Consider the following 18,785-nt stretch of genomic DNA (forward strand, 5'->3'; position numbering starts at 1 on the left):
TGGTCTTTTTTTGCTAAGCCTGCATCTCCTTTTGTTTCCTTCCCACCTTTGAGCCCTGGTTTTATTGTGTGAGTGTTCTAGTTGAGTAATTTCAGAGTGAGGCTATAGTGGGGGATTGCTGTCTCCGGAGTAGTAGTCTCCTTTCTGTTGACATCTCTGGCCTGCTGTCTCTTCTCATCGTGTTCATGCCAGTGCTTTTCAGCTCTGTTGGCTCTAAAATAAGGTAGTGACTTTCTTCCCACCACGATGAAGCGAGTTTGTCCCCCTCCTCAACGACAGCAGTACCAGGGGCCGAGTATTTGTGGGGTGTTCTCTGTGAAGCCTGAGTTAGACAGGTGGCTGGATTGGGCCTCTGTTCTGGGACTTTGGTGGCGCCCAGTGGCAGGGTTCAACCCTGTGTTACTGGGGAAGTGCTCTGTCGTGCTGAAGGAGGAAGAGGGCCCACTGCAGTTGTACAGTTTCCCCAATTCAGCCTGTGGCCTTGCAGCCCTTACTTCCCTTAGGGGGAGTCAGCCCATTGTTCTTGTTCCCCTGTCACCCGCTTCTTTGTTTTCCAGCACCTTTTCCCACTACTCCCCACTGGAAGGGGAAGAAGACTTGGCGGCAGGTCGCCTGTCTCTGCATCTGGGGAGGGTTAGTCAGAATCCTCCTGCTTCCTCTGGGCCCAGCCAGGGCCGGGAGACAAGCCACAAGTGGTGCCTCCTGCATTCCTTTCCTTGCCTCTGGTTTGGAAGTTATTATATCAGATTATGCCTCTTGCCTTGTTTGCTTGCTTTTGGTAACTTTGATCGGGGGTAGGGAAGGAGGCTTGCTTTTTATTATTATTTTTTAACTCAATAATCAGGGGAAGGAAAAATCAAGACTCCATTTCAATTCCCCATCTTAATTCAGAAATCTTTATTTTTATATAGTGTTTCAACATGCATTAGCTTTCCTAATACACAAAGCTCTGGATTTGCTTTCCTCTGTCCAGAATAAGGAAACTGACCTAGTGAGATCAGTGAGATACTTGTTCAGCTGCTCAGTCGTGTCCAACTCTTTGCAGCCCCATGGACTGCAGAGGCTTCCCTGTCCTTCATTATTTTCTGGAGTTTGCTCAAACTCATGTCCATTAAGTCAGTGATGCCATCCAACCACCTCATCCTCTGTTGCCCCCTTCTCCTCTTGCCCTCAGTCTTTCCCAGCATCAGGAAATGAGTTAGCACTTCCTATCAGGTGGCCAAAGTATTAGAGCTTCAGCATCAGTCCTTATAGTGAATTTTCAAGGTTGATTTCTTTAGGATTGACTGGTTTGATCTCCTTTCTGTCCAACGAGATCAAGAATCTTCTCCAGCACCACAGTTCAAAAGCATCAGTTCTTCAGCACTCAGCCTTCTTTATGGTCCAACTTTCACATCAGGACATGACTACTGGAAAAACCATAGCTTTGACTAGACAGACCTTTGTTGGCAAAGTGATGTCTCTGCCCTTTACTTGAGGTACTTGGGGTCACTGCATATTGGACCCCTTCCGCTAAGCCCAGTGGTCCTTCTGTTGCTGAAGCTGGCATTCTCCTGGTTACTAGCACCCGTGACTCGGAAGACAAACGCCAGGGTTTCTGAGTCCTCAGAGCCTCCATCTCCACCCTGAAGCCTAGCTTTGTCTTTGGTCTGCAGGTTTCAGGGGTTTTTATACACCTGTCCTGAGGTATAGGCGTATAAAACATATAGTTGTAAAGGAGTACGTCAAGGCTGTATATTGTCATCCTGCTTATTTAACATATATGCAGAGTACATCATGAGAAATGCTGGGCTGGAAGGAGCACAAGCTGAAATCAAGATTGCTGGGAGAAATATCAATAACCTCAGATATGCAGATGACACCACCCTTATGGCAGAAAGTGAAGAGGAACTAAAAAGCCTCTTGATGAAGGTGAAAGAGGAGAGTGAAAAAGTTGGCTTAAAACTCAACATTCAGAAAACAAAGATCATGGCATCCGATCCCATCACGTCATGGGAAATAGATGGGGAAACAGTGTCAGACTTTATTTTTGGGGGCTCCAAAATCACTGCAGATGGTGACTGCAGCCATGAGATTAAAAGACGCTTACTCCTTGGAAGGAAAGTTATGACCAACCTAGACAGCATATTGAAAGCAGAGACATTACTTTGCCAACAAAGGTCCGTCTAGTCAAGGCTATGGTTTTTCCAGTGGTCATGTATGGATGTGAGAGTTGGACTGTGAAGAAGGCTGAGCGCCGAAGAATTGATGCTTTTGAACTGTGGTGTTGGAGAAGACTCTTGAGAGTCCCTTGGACTACAAGGAGATCCAACCAGTCCATTCTGAAGGAGATCAGCCCTGGGATTTCCTTGGAAGCAATGATGCTAAAGCTGAAACTCCAGTAGTTTGGCCACCTCATGCGAAGAGTTGACTCATTGGAAAAGACTCTGATGCTGGGAGGGATTGGGGGCAGGAGGAGAAGGGGACGACAGAGGATGAGCTGGCTGGATGGCATCACTGACTCGATGGACGTGAGTCTGAGTGAACTCCTGGAGTTGGTGATGGACAGGGAGGCCTGGTGTGCTGCAATTAATGGGGTGGCAAAGAGTCGGACACAACTGAGCGACTGAACTAAACTGATATGTCCTTTTGGCTCACGCAGACCACCTGCATCTGTTCACTCCTCAATAGTTAGCCTTTTATGAAGAGTGTCCACTGGGGAGACATTCCTATTAGGCTGACGGGTCACAGTCCTAGAATGGAGGGAGGAGCGAGATTGGAAGAACAGTCTCTGTTGCCCTTTCTGCTCACATCAATGTCCAGCCTCTGGACCAAGCAACACAGCAAGGCACTACTCTGTCCACACAAGGAGAAGTAAATGTTTGCTCATCTCTGAGACGGAGGGGGCATGGGGAAAGTGTGGTGTGGTAAATGTAACAGCGACGTATGCTGCAGGACAGAGTGCCGCATCCAGGAAGAGGTGCTTCTGGGCCACGTGAAGGGATGACGTGGGCAGGTAAAATCCTGACTAAGCCTCCTCCAAGGAGGGAAGGCACTTCTGAGCTCCCACGGAGGGTCGAGAGCAAGTGTGTCCTGTTGACTCTCATTCCCCCCACCCCCGCCCCTCGGGGGAGGGTTAGGTCTGGCGCCTTGAAGACAGACCTAAAGCACTAAAGTAATTTACTTCTTTGAACCTGAGCCAAGTGAACAAAGGGGTGGAGCGACTCCAGCTTCTGTTCAGTGGGGGAGTCTGGTCCTCTGAGCCAACAGCATACTCGAGCCTTTGTCTCTGTAGCTTGTTTTTAATGCCTGGCTCCACTTGCTCTTCTTGCTCCTCCTGGAAGGAAGGTGGCCGTGGGGCAGCTGGCTCAGCTTCCTGGGGGGAGGGCGGGGTTGGGGGGAGCAGCCCACCTGGGACCGCCCATTTCCATGCCCTTAATAGAACGGGCTTGAGCTTCCTCCTGCTGCCGGGGCCACACATCGAGGACCCCTGCCCAGCCTCACCATCCAGCCACTCCAAGAGTGTATGTATTTTCTTCCTCTCTTCTTTGTTTCCTCCTAAGAATCACTTATACAGTTTCCCCCTTCCTCCCCTTAGAATAACTTCAGTGTCCATTGGAGCAGAAAGCTCCCCTCATGTATCTGCCAAAGGGCCAGGGTCACTTAGGTTTGAAGTGTCTTTAGTGACTCCAGGATCCTTGGACCAAGACTTCTTACTACCCTCCAGTTGTTTATAGATTCTCCTCTGACTCTTAGGTGGATTTGGGCGGGGTGCAGGGTATGTCTGGCGTGAGGGCCAGGCAGGAGGGCTCTGCCATCACCCACTCTTGGCTGCCATGGTTGGGGGTCTACTGGGTTCCTTAAAGAGCAGATGCTGAGTAGATGCTTACCTTGACATGAATGCCCATCCAGGTACAATTACAGTATCTTGAGCCTCTCACCCTTGAAGTGTTTTTGCATGTCTCTTATTTCTTTCTTTAAAAAAAAAAAAAAAAAAGATTTATTTGGCTGTGCTGGGTCTTAGTTGTGGCACATGGGGTCTTCAATCTTTGTTGAGGCATGTGGGATCTCGTTCCCTGACCAGGGATTGAACCCCAGACCCCTATATTAGGAGCATGGAGTCTTAGCCACTGGACCACCAGGGAGGTCCTGTGTCTCTGTCGTTCCTAAGTATTCTGAAGTTGTGGCAGATTAATTGGATTGCTTGGTTTTTTGGGGGGTGGAGGAACCAAAAGCAAAGATAACTTTATTGGGGAAGCCAACAGTCTTGGGGAGAAGCGGGACTCCTGTTCCAAAGAACCAAATCCCCATTTGCTGATCAGGGAGCAAGAGATTTTAAAGGGGAAGTTTCCGGAATGCACTGGTATGGAGGGGTGGCTACATGCAGAGGGGCACAGTCACCTTGAACTGTTCATGTGGTGGTCTCATCAGTGTCATCTTGACTGTTTTAAGTGCAGTTAATTTTCAATTCCAGGGTCAGTTTGTTCCCATTTCCTGGAGGTAAACTCTCAAGATTGTGTAAGATGGAGCAACTTATGGCGTGGATAAAGTCTGGTCAGGATTTAGTCAACTTCTTCCATCTGCTGGGGGCTTCAGTACTAAAGGATATGGCTCAGATTATGATCTGTAGCCCTTGCGTGCGTGCATGCTAAGTCGCTTCAGTCGTGTCCAACTCTTTGCGGCCCTATGGAGCGTAGCCCACCAGGCACCTCTGTCCAAGGGATTCTCCAGGCGAGGATCCTGGAGTAGGTTGCCATGTCCTCCTCTGTGGTACATTGCTTGTTTTGAAACTTGTAACATGGCCTGTCCCCTGAGACACACTTGGGCAGTTTCCCTCCACGAGTCTTTAGGGCATCTTATGCCTGGGTTTGGGGTACTTACTGGGACTGATAGAAACTGGGGTAGATCTGCTCAGGGACACACAGGCTTTGGTGGCTTCTCCACGAGACCTGGGGCGTGTATGTGTGTATCTTCACACAGCAGGGACAGTGGTTAAGTGCGCCCTGACTTTAGTGTCACTTAGACCCAGCTTCAGATCATGAAAATTTGATTTCTGGCTTCACTGGTCTACTTACGGGCCATGGGTCATGCTCCCTAATCCCTAAACTTCATCTGTTGTTGCTGAGTCGCTGAGTCAGTCCAACTCTTTGCAGCCCCATGGACTGTAGCCTGCCAGGCTCCTCTGTCCGTGGTATTCTTTAGGTTAGAGTACTGGAGTGGGTTGCCATTTCCTTCTCCAGGGAATCTTCCCTACCCAGGGATCAAACTCATGTCTCCTGCATTAGCAGGCAAGTTCTTTACTACTGAGCCACCAGGGAAGCCCTCACTTGTTAGGCAGAGATAATTGTTCTACATTCTTTTAAAGGCATTGATGAATGTCAGATGCTTCAGTAAAGTACTGGGACCTCTAGCAGCTTATCTCATCAGCTATTTGCCTCCCCTTTCCTAAACCCATGCAGCCCTCCCCTACTTCGTTTTAACTGCACAGCACATGCTTAGACAAATTCCACTATGGTCTGGCAGAGAACAGACTTCTTTGTACAGTGGGGTTTAGCTGTTTTAGACTTAAGATCCACTCTGCTAACTAACCATGATTTAACTTTGGTGCTTGGTAGAGATTTGAGAGTTTTTAGTCCCAAAATAGCACTTGTATAAACTACCCTCTTGGCTGGTACCTAGTCCATTCACTGGTATATATTCACTGGAGTGATGGTTTACGTCCCCGATTGGGTTGTGTGCCTCATGTGTGGGACCTAGAGCCTGGAATGTGCCAGCTGGGCTTGCACTTGGAACCTGTATCCTGTGTGCGTGGGCGCCTGGTGCAGAGCCAGCCACAGTGCTTCCTTTGGCAGCTTAGTATCTGACTGAGAGGGAATCAAAGTGGGGGAACCCTGCTAATGATGAGTTATATAATCATCAGAGCCCTGTTTTATCAAGTGCTCTCTTGGTGTCTAGTTGCTTGCCAAAGCTCGTCATTAAGTTTTCACAATAGTTCAATGATGTGGGTACCAATTTTACAGATGAGAAAACCGAGGTGTGGAGAGAGACTACATAACTTGGCCAAGGTCACTTCTGGGAATCAACGGCATGAAAATTCAAGCCAAGTCTTTTGACCCTGAGGGCCATAGTACACTACATCACTGCTCACAGTGATTCTAGAATGTTGACTCTAGTTAAATAACTTGCCCAAGATCACACAGCTGGTAAATGGCAGAGTTGGCCTGCTGTTACCCACTCTGCTCTGGTGCCTCTGTCCACACCAGGCACTGTGCCAGAGCCCTGGGTGCCCAGGGAGATGTGGAAGTGACTGAAGCACCCGGGTTCCTGGGCCCCAGATTAAATAGGAGGCTCACTTCCCCCTCCTGGTATTTATTTCACAAATTAAATTATAACTCTCCTAAGGGAAATGATTAACTAAAGAAAAGTTGTCAGTTGTGTTACCAGAAGGTTTCATTTTTCTCTGTTCTTTCTCAGTTCTTAACTGTTTACATAATTGTTCCACTTCTTTATTTAATGTTAAACTCCTGATTCTGCTTTTTATCGCTGCATACTGTTGCGTGAAATCAATATAATTCACTTGACCACAACACATCTTTCTGCCAATGGCTTTTTTATTTTGGGATTGCTTCTATTAGTGTAAATTCTAGAAGAAGTAGAATTATTAAAGGATTGAGATACATTATTATCATATAACTTTTTCAGAGTCATTTAGATAGCTACTGGAAGTTGTTGTTTAACCTCACTAACATTTGATTTAAAGTGTTTTGCTATCTTAATAAGTAGCAAAGTAGCACCCTCCATCTTTTAAATTTATATTCTTAAACCAGGGAGACCAAGTTTTGGGGTTTTTTTGGTTTTTGTTTTTAATTGGCTGTACTGGGTCTTCTTGCGGGCTTTCTGTAATTGGGATCGAGTGGAGATTACTCTCTAGTTGTGGTGCGGTGGCTTCTCTTGTTGCGGAGCATGGGCTCTAGGGCATGCGGGCTTCAGTAGTTGTGAATCACCAGCTTAGTTGCCTTGAGGCACGTGGAATCTTCCCGGACCAGGGATCAAAAACCCATGTCCTCTGCCTTGGCAGGAGGATTCTTAACCACTGGACCACCAGGGAACTCCAAGACTAGTAGTTTTCACATTGGTTCCCTAATTTAGGTAGTGTAGAAATAACTCTTTGGCATGTTTGATGGTGTATATTTTCCCCAGTCTACTGCCCCCCACCTTTTAGTTGTACTTTTCATTTTTCAGATTTGTCCTTTGAAGAATTTCAAGCATATACAAAAGTAGAGAGAGTAGTATAATGAATTCCCATCACTTAGTTCCAACTCATGCCTAGTTGTCAACTCATGCCTAATCTTGTCTCATCTGTACTCTAATGCAAATATTCCCTCCTTTGTTATTTTGAAGCAAATCCCAAGTAAGATACTTAATCCATGATAATCTCAGTATCTCTAAAAAGATACAGACTTTAAAAGAAAACCATAACCACATGACTTCCCTGGTGGTCCACTAGCAGAGGTCACCTGCCAGTGCAGGGGACCTGGGTTGCATCCCTGGTCTGGGAAGATCCCACATGCAGTGGGTAAACTAAGCCTGTGCACTGCAAGTACTGAGCCTGCGCCCCCGAGCCTGTGCTCTGCAACGAGAAGCCACCTTCATGAGGAGCCCACGCACTGCAACTAGAGGGTAGCCCTCTGCTTGCTGCAACTAGAGAAAGTACATGTGTAGCAAGGAAGACCCAGCACAGCCTAAAAAAAGTTAATTAAAAAAAAACACACACACATAGTTTTTCTTTCCCTTTTTTTAAAAAAATTATATATAATTATTTGACTGTGCTCTGTCCTAGTTGTAGCACCGGAGAGTCTTTGTTGTAGCATGCAAACTCTTAGTTGCGGCATGTGAACTCTTAAGTTGTGACGTGTAGAACCTAGTTTCCTGACCAGGGATCGAACCTGGGCCCCCTGCACTGGAAGCCCGGAGTCTTAGCCACATGGACCACAAGGGAAGTCCCTACTTTTTAAAAATTTAGTCAGACCTGTTGAGTTTGTTTTTATTTTCTGTCACAAAAGAAGGATGGTTCTCAAAAGTTAGGCAGAGACTTAGAGAAAGGATGAAGGATCCGCTTTGGTACTGACTGGATCCAGAGTCTGAGGAGAGACCCTCCTGTCTGGAGCGAGCCTTGTGGGTCTGGTATGGAAGGAAAGGGTGGGTCTCTCACCTGGCTCTTCGCTCTTGCAGGCTCATCCGTCACCATGGAGCTGCTGCGCCCAGCCCTCCCCAGCTACTTCCTGCTGACCCTGCTAAGCATATGGACAGCTGCTTCTGAGGCTCGTGCTGTGTCCACAGGGATGCCCACCATCAGTGCAGCCTCTTTTCTGCAAAACCTCATGCATCGCTACGGGGAGGGTGACAGCCTTACCCTTCAGCAGCTGAAGGCCCTGCTCAACCACCTGGATGTGGGAGTAGGCCGGGGCAACATCTCCCAGCCCGTGCAGGGCCCGAGGAACCTCTCGACGGTAAGGCCTTCAGCTCCGCCCGGCACCAACTCTACCCTTTCAAGGTTCACAGTCTAGGTGGGGCCAGGTGAGCCTTGATGACAGAGCAGAGGGGCCACTTCTTGCCCTGCAGTCTGGGTCAGCTGGTCTGAGACTCCAGCTGCACCTCACAACCTTCTCCATGGGTGCATTGAAGCCCTTAGCCCAGGACAGCCATGCAGTAGGGGCTGCCCGCTGTCCAGACCCTGCCACAGAGCTGTACTGGGAGCTCTTGGAACTGCTGCTAGGCTGGGGTTCCTGGGTCAGCTTGTGCTTCTAATAGAGTTTTTGCAAAAAACTCTTTTTGCAAAACTTTGCCCGTCATCCTGGGTGAGCCTCAAAGTACCTCCAGGTGCAGGTGGCAGATCTTCATTATATCCTGTATACACTGAGATGGGCTTCTGTGGTGACTTAGACAGTAAAGAATCCACCTGCCATTGCAGGAGATGCAGGTTCAATCCCTTGGTTGGGACAATCCCCTGGAGAAGGAAATGGCAACCCACTCCAGTATTCTTGCCTGGGAAATCCCATGGACAGAGGAGCCTGGCAGGGTACAGTCCATGGGATTGTAAAGAGTGGAACACGACTGAGTAAGCAACAACAATATACTGGGATACTAAGGGACCCACCGTGTGTTCTGCAGGGACCAGGATTAAGACTCGGGTGTTTTGGCTTCTGATTCTCTCTTCTGTCTTCCATGTCATCTTGGCTAATCAGAGTCTGAGGCCGTGTGTGGCAGCCAAATATAAGTCACCCCACAATGTCTTTATACATCTCCTCTGTTCCCTGTGCTGAGTGTTGTGAGAAAGACAGAAAAAAAATGAGTCATCTTCAGGGAGTTTACCGTTCAGATGGGGAGCTCATCCAACCAAAGACAGAGTTAGCTGATACTTAGATGAAGTGTTAAGAGGCTGTGGGTTGGAGAGTCATTTTCGGATTCAGAAATGACAGGAGCGGGTGAGTATAGGCTCACTGGTCAAGGAAGCTTTGTGGGTGGGGTGTTCTGGAGCTTCACCCTGAAGGAGAGCAGAGTTCAGAGAGGTCAAGTAGCCAGAAGTGGGGAACCATGTGGCACAGATGTGGAACCATGAGGGTGTGGTGCACCTCTGAGTCAGAGGGGAGCCTGCCCCGGATTGGGGGCTCATGCAGCCTGACCCCAGCAGCCTTCTGGTGCAGCACAAGGATTTTGGGGGTCACCAAGTCTAGCCCCCAGCTTTGTAGGTCCAGGAAACCCTCCTTCATCAGCCCTCCCAGAGGGTTGGCTCATTAGACACAGACCCACGTAAAACCACACTCAGTGAAAGACTGACGTGTGAGTGTCTAATTAGAAGTGAAATGGCAGTGTTTCAGGGGAATGGTATGTGAGAACCACTTACCTGATGCCTCCCAGGGAACTGAGAGCCCAAGCCCACTGGGCAGCCCATGCCTCTCCCTGGCAGACCCTGAATCTTCAGGTACTCCTCCTCCCTTCCCCAGTCTCTGCCATCATATTCTTCAGGCTGCAGACATTACTGCATATGGCCCAGGAGACCCGTGTTCCCCGTAGACACCTGTGCTCAGTGGCTCTGGAGAAGCATCTGAAATCTGCATTTTACTATAACAGCTCCCGGGGTTGTTGTGATGTGGAGCCAGATTGGGTATCTGGGAGAAACTGCATATTCAGGTATGCACAGAGGCATGTTTTCCAGCAGCCGCACCCTGGTCATAATAATTGGAATCCAGTTGTTTCCAGAACTTCTGGGTAGCCATTCATAGATGGGCGTGTGGAAGGCATGTCTGGGTGGCTGATCTCTTAAGATTACTTATCAGTGTTTTATGTTTAGGGACTATTTTGCTCTCATCCTTGGAAATTAGCCTGCAGATTCCATGAAAGTTAGCCAGTTCCATCTTCTATTCTTCATCTTGGAGAGCTCCTCAGGGGCAAGGTGTGACCTTGGGTCCTAAGAGGCTTTCTGCCCCTCCCTCTTGGTTTCAGTGCTTCAGTTCTGGAGAACTCTTTGCTGCCCACAACCTCAGCCACCAGTCGCAGATCGGGGAGCGTGAGTTCCAAGAGTTCTGCCCCACCATCCTCCAGCAGCTGGACTCCAAGGCCTGCTCCTCCGAGAACCAGGAGAATGAGGAGAACGAGCAGACAGAAGAGGGGAGGCCCAGCTCGGTGGAAGGTGAGCCAGGACAGGGAGGCAGAGCCTGGTGTCCATGCTTGTCAGCACTGGGACTGCTGGGGTGATCAGATAGAGCAGCTCACTGAATGATTAACTGGTTATCCTCCTCTTATCATCGTCAGGAGGGGTGAACAGAAGTAATGTCTAAACTGATATCTCCCATGCTCATGAGACCAGTCCAGCACATCACCAGGCTGGGCAGTGTGGCTGGTGAGCAGTCAGTGTGAGGCTTTTGGACCACTTTCCCTTTTGGTTTTCATTAAACTACCAGGGGGCCAATGCCTTGATTTTTTGAGTTTAGCATTTAAGGCCTTTCACAGTCTGCCCTTGTCCCACTTCATCCACCTACCCTCCTCCTCTGCCTGGACCTCTGCTCCAGCCACTGTACCCATGGCTCCCTTGGGCCTGGATCGAGCTCCTGCAATCCTGTCCTGCTGGTGTGAGCTGCCAGCATTTGGTACCTGGCACATGCCACATGTGTCCTGCCCCACGTCATTATTTAACTCTTGTGGTCTTTAGCTTTTCATGGGTTCACCTGCCCCTCCATCTGAAAGGTAAGCTGCTTTGGATAGCAACTTTGGTGTATGTTTTCAGGCTTCTTCACAGCACCCAGCAAGAGACACTCGGCAAGCATTTATTGATGGGCTGGCGGAACTCTGTCTGCCCTGGTTGCAGCTGGGTTCAAAATGGGGAGTTGCACACACCCCCAGCAGCAAGAGCACCCCCGCCCACAGTAATGGCGGCCCTCGTCTGTTCTTGTTCCTCCACAGTGTGGGGCTTTGGTTTTCTCAGTGTGTCACTGATTAACCTGGCCTCTCTCCTGGGAGCCCTCGTCCTGCCCTGCACGGAGAGAGCATTTTTCAGCCGTGTGCTCACTTACTTCATCGCCCTGTCCATTGGAACGCTGCTCTCTAACGCGCTCTTCCAGCTCATCCCAGAGGTGCAGTAGAACGGAAGCGTGCGCGTCCTCTCTCCCCGGGGTGTCCCTGCCCCAACCTGTGCTCCAAGGCCCCTGACAGCCGCCACCTGAAACATTGATGTCTTCTTCTAGTCAAGGGACCCGAATGACTTCTGCTTCTGAATCTCCAGGGCCTCCTGTCACTCCTGGGGCACCCAGGTCGGCCTCTGGCCTCTTCAGGGGTTGTCAGATGCAAGGCTGTTAGCACTCACCCCCATCACCACCACCACACCATCACCATGCTGGGGATCTGTCAGCCTCCTTCCCCAGTTAGTGCCTTTCTTAAGCCCGGTTGGCAGGGCTTGAAAGGAAAGTGGTCAGTGGTGGCTGCCCCTACCCTTGGTCCTCCTGACCCCTGCCAATCTAAGTAGAGGCCCTGGAAGTACTCAGGTGTGGCCACCAAGAGATGATCCATCTGGAATGAGGTGGAAGGAAAGAGGTTACCAACTGAAAAGTGGAACTGGCTTAAAAAGATCCTTTTTTTTTTAAAGCAGGCCCTAATCCACACAGTGTGGGCTTCCCTGGTGGCTCAGTAGTAAAGAATCCACCTGCCAATGCAGAAGACACGGGTTTGATTGCTGGGTCAGGAAGATCCTCTGGAGGAGGCGATGGCAACCCACTCCAGTATTCTTGCCTGGGAAATCCCATAGACAGAGGAACCTGGTAGGCCGCAGTCCATGGGGTTGCAAAAGAGACACTACTTACGACTAAACAAAAACAATCTGCAGGATACAAAGCCAAACACAGAATCAAGACTGTGAAACAAAAACAAGTGAAAGTGACCTGCAGCCCTTCACACCTTGCATCTTGACTTCTTCCTGATAGGAGTGACTTCCTGGTGCCCTGACTTGACTGTTTTGAAATATTCGTTAATTTTGTTCTTTAATTGTAACCACTGAGGAGCTTAAAAAAAAAGGCCCAAGGTGACAGTCTGCCCACCTGTCAACTCGGGCAGGGACGTGCAGTGGGGCAGTGGGTGACATGCCCCCCTCCACTTTGAGAATGTTGGCTTTGCCCTCCATAGGCAGCTGCCCAATTTCCGAATCAGAAGACTTCATGGGGATTTCCCTGGCGGTCCAGTGGCTAAGACTCTGAGCTCCCAACACAGGGGGCCTGGGTTCAGTTCCTGGTCATGGAAGTAGATCCCATATGCTGTACTAGCAACCGAAAAAAAAAAACTCTATGGGATGCCGGCCTTGCCTTACCTGTTCCTGCTTCATGATGAGAGAAGAAATTTGGTTTAAGGTGAACCATCTCGATGCTATGTCAGAATTGCACATGAACCTAGCAAGCACTTCTCAGGGCAGGCCTCATCTTGGGCTATTTTTTTTCCAGCTCTGGAAATTAAATTTATTAATTTTTTTTTTCAAGATTGGAAATGAAATGCTGTGTTGCCTATTGAATAGAAATACAATAATGGTGCATACTCTACCCCTGGCCTCACAGGGGAGGCCTCGTCCTGGCTCGGTTTTGTCCTGCCCGGAGTGCGTGACCCTGAGAAATGGAAGAGGAAATATTTTTTGGCGGGGTGATCTTGGAACTCTGTTCTCTATGCTGCAGCCCTCTCAAAGCAAATGGAAACAAACGAAACCTGAGGGAGTTCTCTGGTTGTCTAGTGGTTAGGGCTCCAGGCTTTCACTGCTGTGGCCTGGGTTCAATCCCCTGTCGGGGAACTGAGATCCTACAAGCTATGTGGCCGAAAGAAAAAACAAACAAAAAACATAGAGGGAAAAAATGGCAAGAAAACCTGGGCTGTTAAGAGTGTGAATTCTTCGGGCATTGGGCGTTATTTGTTTATCCTTTCTGTCCTGCACTTCTGACCTGGTTGTGTCCTGTGCAGTGCAGACCAGGTGCGAGGAGTGTCCATGTGCCTGCAGCATGGGTCGGATGTGCAAACATGTGTACGTGCAGCACAACGGTCTCTTCCCGGGCTCTTGTTTCCTCTCTCGGACAGCCCTCGAGTCCAAAGTCCTCCAGGCAGCCTCTGGCCTGGCCTGGGGACACTTCGGCTAAGACTGCAACTGCCCTGCCAGGCACAGCAGCAGACAGGTGGGACTTGGCCACCAGGCAACAGGGGCAGGAGAGAAACAGCGTTCCAAGACCACCTCAAGCTCCTCCCCCATTTCTCCTGAACTTGATTGAAGGAAATTTCATCAGACTTGAATCACTAACAAATGTTCTGTTTCTCTCTCCCTCCCTGCTTGTCTCTCTCTGATTCTTCTCCTTTGTCTCCTTTGTTAATATCTGTCAACCAAACCCCTCCTGACCACTCCCTCCCCCCAACCTGCCTTCCCTCAATGGTGGCTGCCATACCCTGGGGCATTGGCCCTCATCTCTGTCCCGGGTGGGGCTGGCTCCCCCTCTCCATGGCAGTTTGGGGGTATGGTCTCCTCTGCGTGACCGTCATCTCCCTCTGCTCCCTCCTGGGGGCCAGCGTTGTGCCCTTCATGAAGAAGACTTTTTACAAGAGGCTCCTGCTCTACTTCATAGCTCTGGCGATTGGAACCCTCTACTCCAACGCCCTCTTCCAGCTCATCCCTGAGGTATGACGAGCCAGGGCCCTCTCGAGAGCACGCCACCTCCTGGGGGACTGTGGGGTGCAGTGGGAGGACCACCCCCCATCTCCACGGATGGTGTAGCGAGGAGATCTCTCCTTTTGGAAAGTGAAGACGGGACACAGACACGAGCAGGGAGAGGCAGTTTGAGCAGGGAGTAGGTTTGAGAGCTGGTACAAAACCCAGCTCCCCTTGTGCACTAGGGCAAGTCACCTAACCCCTCTGTGCTGCAGTTTCCTCATGCAGAAAAGAGTAAAAATAATAGGCTGGACCTCAGGATGAGGTCGTGAGGGTTTTGTGAGTTCATGTTCATAAATCACCTGATCACCTGGTGCTCGCTGCCTACCAGGTGAAGAGAGATAGTGTAGTTAGGTCACATAATGGCCCCCAGTTTGGAGCTTTGGAAATCAAAGGATTTCCAAAACCGGAATCAATAGGTCTCAGTGAAAAAAAATAGTTCTCCTCAGTAGGGCATAAACTTCTAAAGACCCTCTGTCTTTTGCATCAGAAAGTAAGCTGAACCCAGCAGTCTGGCCTCACACATGTTGACGGCCCCATTGCCCCTTCACCTGGGCTAACCAGGACACCCTCCATGGCAGAGGAGGAGCACTGTGTTTGTAAGGTTTAGCAGGGCCAAGAAGGAGTTTCTGATGCCGTGTGGTCTCCTTGTAGACCCGCTGATGCAGGAAGCAAGCATGAGGTGCTTCACTGTGGGTGGTCTGACAGGCCCGGACCAGCCAGAGGTGAAGCAGAAAGATGATGCCCTGTGCTTTGTAGCACTTCATTTTCCATGCTGTGGTTTTGTGTTTCCTGAGTTGATCCTCAGATCACTTCTGTGATGTGTAGGAAAGAAGGACTGTTTGACCTGTTTAACAGATGCAGAACCCGGCCTGCACAAGAGCTCATGTCCTGGTTCTTTTAGTGGAGAACTGTTAGTTGCCTCTGTCCACTCCACTTTCCCTTAAGATGGTTTGACTGTCTTGGAAAGTTGGCCTGAGTGAGTCATTTCTATTCTAGAACTTGACCTTTAATGTCTCTTAGAAAACTACACTGAATTAGAGACTGCATTTTGTCTCTTTAAAACAGAAAAGAAAAAAACACTTAGTTTTTAAGCAACCCAGAGTTCCTGGTTCTGATGGCCACTTTTATCTGGGACCCATCCATGGGATGGCTGGTGTTTGCTCTTGAGGCCCGTTTTCTATCAGAAAACTGAGGAGCAGGTGAGCAGACACTTTGTCAAGTTCCCCGCCACTGCACACAAGTTAGGAGCTTCACTGGGAATGGTATTCTCCTAACTTCTACTCCTGTCTGCTTTCCCAAGGATTTTTTTTTTTCCTAACATAATAAGCGAAGTTTCAAGAACCCAAAACAAACTTCCCCAGATTGATACATGCAGTAATACTGTCTGCTCCCTTGGCTTTGTGGTCACTGGGAGGTCTGCGGTCAGAAAGATGCTGCAATTCTTAAGGTTCCATCAGGGAAAGGATTTCCCATTTTAGAAAGTTTAATTACGCCATCTCCCTGTGTGTTTACATGCAGGTCATCCAGGGAGACTAGATAATGACAAAAATAAACACAAGTGTCTCCTCCTTAAATACGGAATTTGCCGGCAGAGTCTGCCCTTATTACAAAGCACCAGGAGAAAATAAAGACAGGGTTGTTGTTAAAAGTTCTGCAGCCTTGTCCAAGGCTGTTCTTCCTGAAAGTAAAATTCGAAAGACGATCTGATGTCTTTTTTCTGATGTCAGAAAATCAGCTAGAGAGAACCCAGCAGGTCTGGTGGCATGACATGAGGAAACCATCAAGGGTTAGATTTTGCTGGAAAAAGATGAAGTAGATGGCAGACATGTCCCAGTCTCTTCCTTTCTTGGAGTCAAGGAGGTGGTGAAAGAGAGGAGAGGGGACCAGTGAAGTTCAACTCATTTTGTTTTCCTGGGTCCACAGGCTTTTGGTTTCAACCCCATGGAAGACTATTATGTCTCCAAGTCTGCAGTGGTGTTCGGGGGCTTTTATCTCTTCTTTTTCACAGAGAAGATCTTGAAGATGCTCCTTAAACAGAAAAACGAGGTAAGCCCTAATTGTTGGTAAAGGAAGTGCCTCCCAGGAGAGCATCCGTCTCAGAAATCTGTCCCAGGTGTGCTGTTAACCTCAGTGCTGATCCAGTGAGCTTAGCTGGATCCTCCCACCATGGATTCAAACCCACAAACTTCCTGAGTAGATAAACCCACCTCACTTCAGAAAGGGGACAAGCAGGGGGCAAGGGCGAACCAGAAACCAGGTCTGGCCTGTGTGCCTCCTCCCAGGCAGTAACTTGCCCTCTTTATCTTATTCTAGATTATTTCCTTAACAGATTTTCAGCCCTTGAGGAGATGTAGAAAGGGCACTGTATATGAAATATGTCCACAAGGAAATGAGACCGGTTTTTGTGGTATAGGTCCCAGAAGTTGCCTTTGGTGCCTGGCTCCTAGTTTTCCCCTAAACAGTTGCTGAACGGGATATAATCAGCCATTGTGAGGAGCCTCTCTTAAGCACCTGTGCTGTGCCTCCTGCCAGGAATAAGCACTGGCCCCTCAGTCACTGCTCTGAGATCCATCCCATGCCAGCTGCACGCCCCACCCCGCCCCTTTCAGCTTTCTCCATTACCTTGCCCTCGGCTTCTGTCTCTCCATTGCCTGCTCATGGTTTCCCAGGCAGTGGGAGTGAGGTTCTCCCAGTGCTCGTGGCACCTGCTGGGTGGATGGTTTTGGTGAGTGTTGCTCTGGTTTGACCCCCTCTGCATGGTGCCTCCAGCATCATCACGGACACAGCCATTATACCTCTGAGACGCTCCCCTCCCAGAAGGACCAGGAAGAGGGGGTGACAGAGAAGCTGCAGAATGGGGATCTGGATCATATGATTCCTCAGCACTGCAGCGGGGAGCTGGACGGGAAGACCCCCGTGGTGGATGAGAAGGTCATCGTGGGCTCCCTGTCCGTCCAGGTCAGTGGGCTGTCCTCCGCTGGGAGATGCAAGTGGGGACTGGGAGGTGGGAAGGGGTTCCACGGTAACAGCCTTGATGACTCGGGCCTGCCCTGAAGGTCTGTCGTCCACCCTTTGACCTGGGGACCTTGGGGTTGGGCTTCCCGGCAGGACCTGCAGGCTTCCCAGAGCGCCTGCCATTGGCTGAAAGGCGTACGCTACTCAGACATCGGCACGCTGGCCTGGATGATCACCCTGAGCGACGGCCTCCACAACTTCATCGACGGCCTGGCTATCGGCGCCTCCTTCACTGTGTCCGTCTTCCAGGGAATCAGCACCTCAGTGGCCATCCTGTGTGAGGAGTTCCCACATGAGCTTGGTAGGGGCCCGGGCACTGCCCCCACCCCAGCCTGGTCCACTGTGCTGCCTCCCCGCAGCCCTTCAGAACACAGACCATGTTCAGTGAACACATTCTCTGTGCTGTGTGAAATCAAACCACTGATTCTCAATAGCCGAATCAGTCACTGAAAATCGATCATTGCATAAGGACACTTGGAGGTCCAGTGATTAAGACTCTGCACTTCCACTGTACAGGGCACAGGTTTGATCCCTGGTCAGGGAACTAAGGTGCTTCGTGTCACACAGTATGGCCAAAAAAACCCAGAAAATTGATCATTGGAAATGATGGAGTGTTTACCAGCATGTTTGTTTCCCTTTAGTCCCATAACCTGTGGCTCAGTTTCCTCACTTCTACACTGGGATTAATAGTGGTACCTAGCTTGTTGATTCATCGTGAGAAACATGGAGAAAAAAAATCATGAAAAGGACTTATGACATGCCATTCACTAGACTTAAGTTTTCAGTATTGGTTCTCTCTTACATCCTATTAATCTTCCAAAGGCTGAGCTGCATGTTTGAGGTCTGGTGGGTAGAAGAAAGAGATGAGCCAGTTGGAAAGTCCTTGGTTTTATCAGAGGGAGAGTGTAAAAATCCTGGACTTTTTTGAGGCTCAGATATTCAAGGTCATATCCCAGCTTTGCCATTTATTGGGCAAATGACTTAACATCTCTCCATCTCGATTTTGTTTCCTAAAAACACCATGCATTACAGTTTTGAGGAAGGAATCTCCTTCTATTTCACCATCAATCAAAAGAGAAATGAGGCCATGGCTAGGTGATTTTCTCTTTTGAAAATCCTGTGCATTGTGTAGGCTGGACGCACATGGCCAGCCTCATAGACGCAAGCTTGCAAGTATCTTTGGTGTGGAGGTCAAGGGGGCCCTAGCCTGTCATTATGAGCTCTAGTCTGGGCTGTCAGGATTTTCACCCAGACTCCATCCAACATTCAGTCAGTCTGTCCTCATCAAGTTGTATGTCCCACAACCTAATATGACTCTTCTGTCCACACCCTCCCTTCTCGTCCTCCCTGCTGTAGGAGACTTTGTCATCCTGCTCAACGCCGGCATGAGTCTCCAGCAGGCTCTCTTCTTCAACTTCCTCTCTGCCTGCTGCTGTTACGTGGGCCTGGGCTTCGGCATCTTAGCCGGCAGCCACTTCTCTGCCAACTGGATCTTTGCACTGGCTGGAGGAATGTTCTTGTATATTTCGCTGGCTGATATGGTAAGTCTTCTGTAGTTTTAATGCCT

At 49.4% G+C, this 18,785-nt stretch overlaps 1 protein-coding gene across 6 annotated transcripts in view; it reads left to right on the plus strand.

The window, feature by feature from the left end:
- Window positions 1-18,785, plus strand: part of SLC39A14 (solute carrier family 39 member 14) — a 63,846-nt gene that overhangs the window by 39,180 nt on the left and 5,881 nt on the right. For all 6 annotated transcript variants that reach the window (XM_055578708.1, XM_055578705.1, XM_055578707.1 and 3 more), the window contains 7 exons: window positions 8,212-8,489; window positions 10,483-10,669; window positions 14,001-14,170; window positions 16,127-16,249; window positions 16,973-17,161; window positions 17,312-17,519; window positions 18,575-18,759. In XM_055578708.1, coding sequence (XP_055434683.1) covers window positions 8,226-8,489; window positions 10,483-10,669; window positions 14,001-14,170; window positions 16,127-16,249; window positions 16,973-17,161; window positions 17,312-17,519; window positions 18,575-18,759 — 1,326 coding nt within the window. In that variant the 5' untranslated portion in view covers window positions 8,212-8,225. The remainder of the gene's footprint in view (window positions 1-8,211; window positions 8,490-10,482; window positions 10,670-14,000; window positions 14,171-16,126; window positions 16,250-16,972; window positions 17,162-17,311; window positions 17,520-18,574; window positions 18,760-18,785) is intronic.

The sequence above is a fragment of the Bubalus kerabau genome, chromosome 4 (assembly GCF_029407905.1).
Source record: "Bubalus kerabau isolate K-KA32 ecotype Philippines breed swamp buffalo chromosome 4, PCC_UOA_SB_1v2, whole genome shotgun sequence".
In the NCBI taxonomy this organism is placed as follows: Eukaryota; Metazoa; Chordata; class Mammalia; order Artiodactyla; family Bovidae; genus Bubalus; species Bubalus kerabau.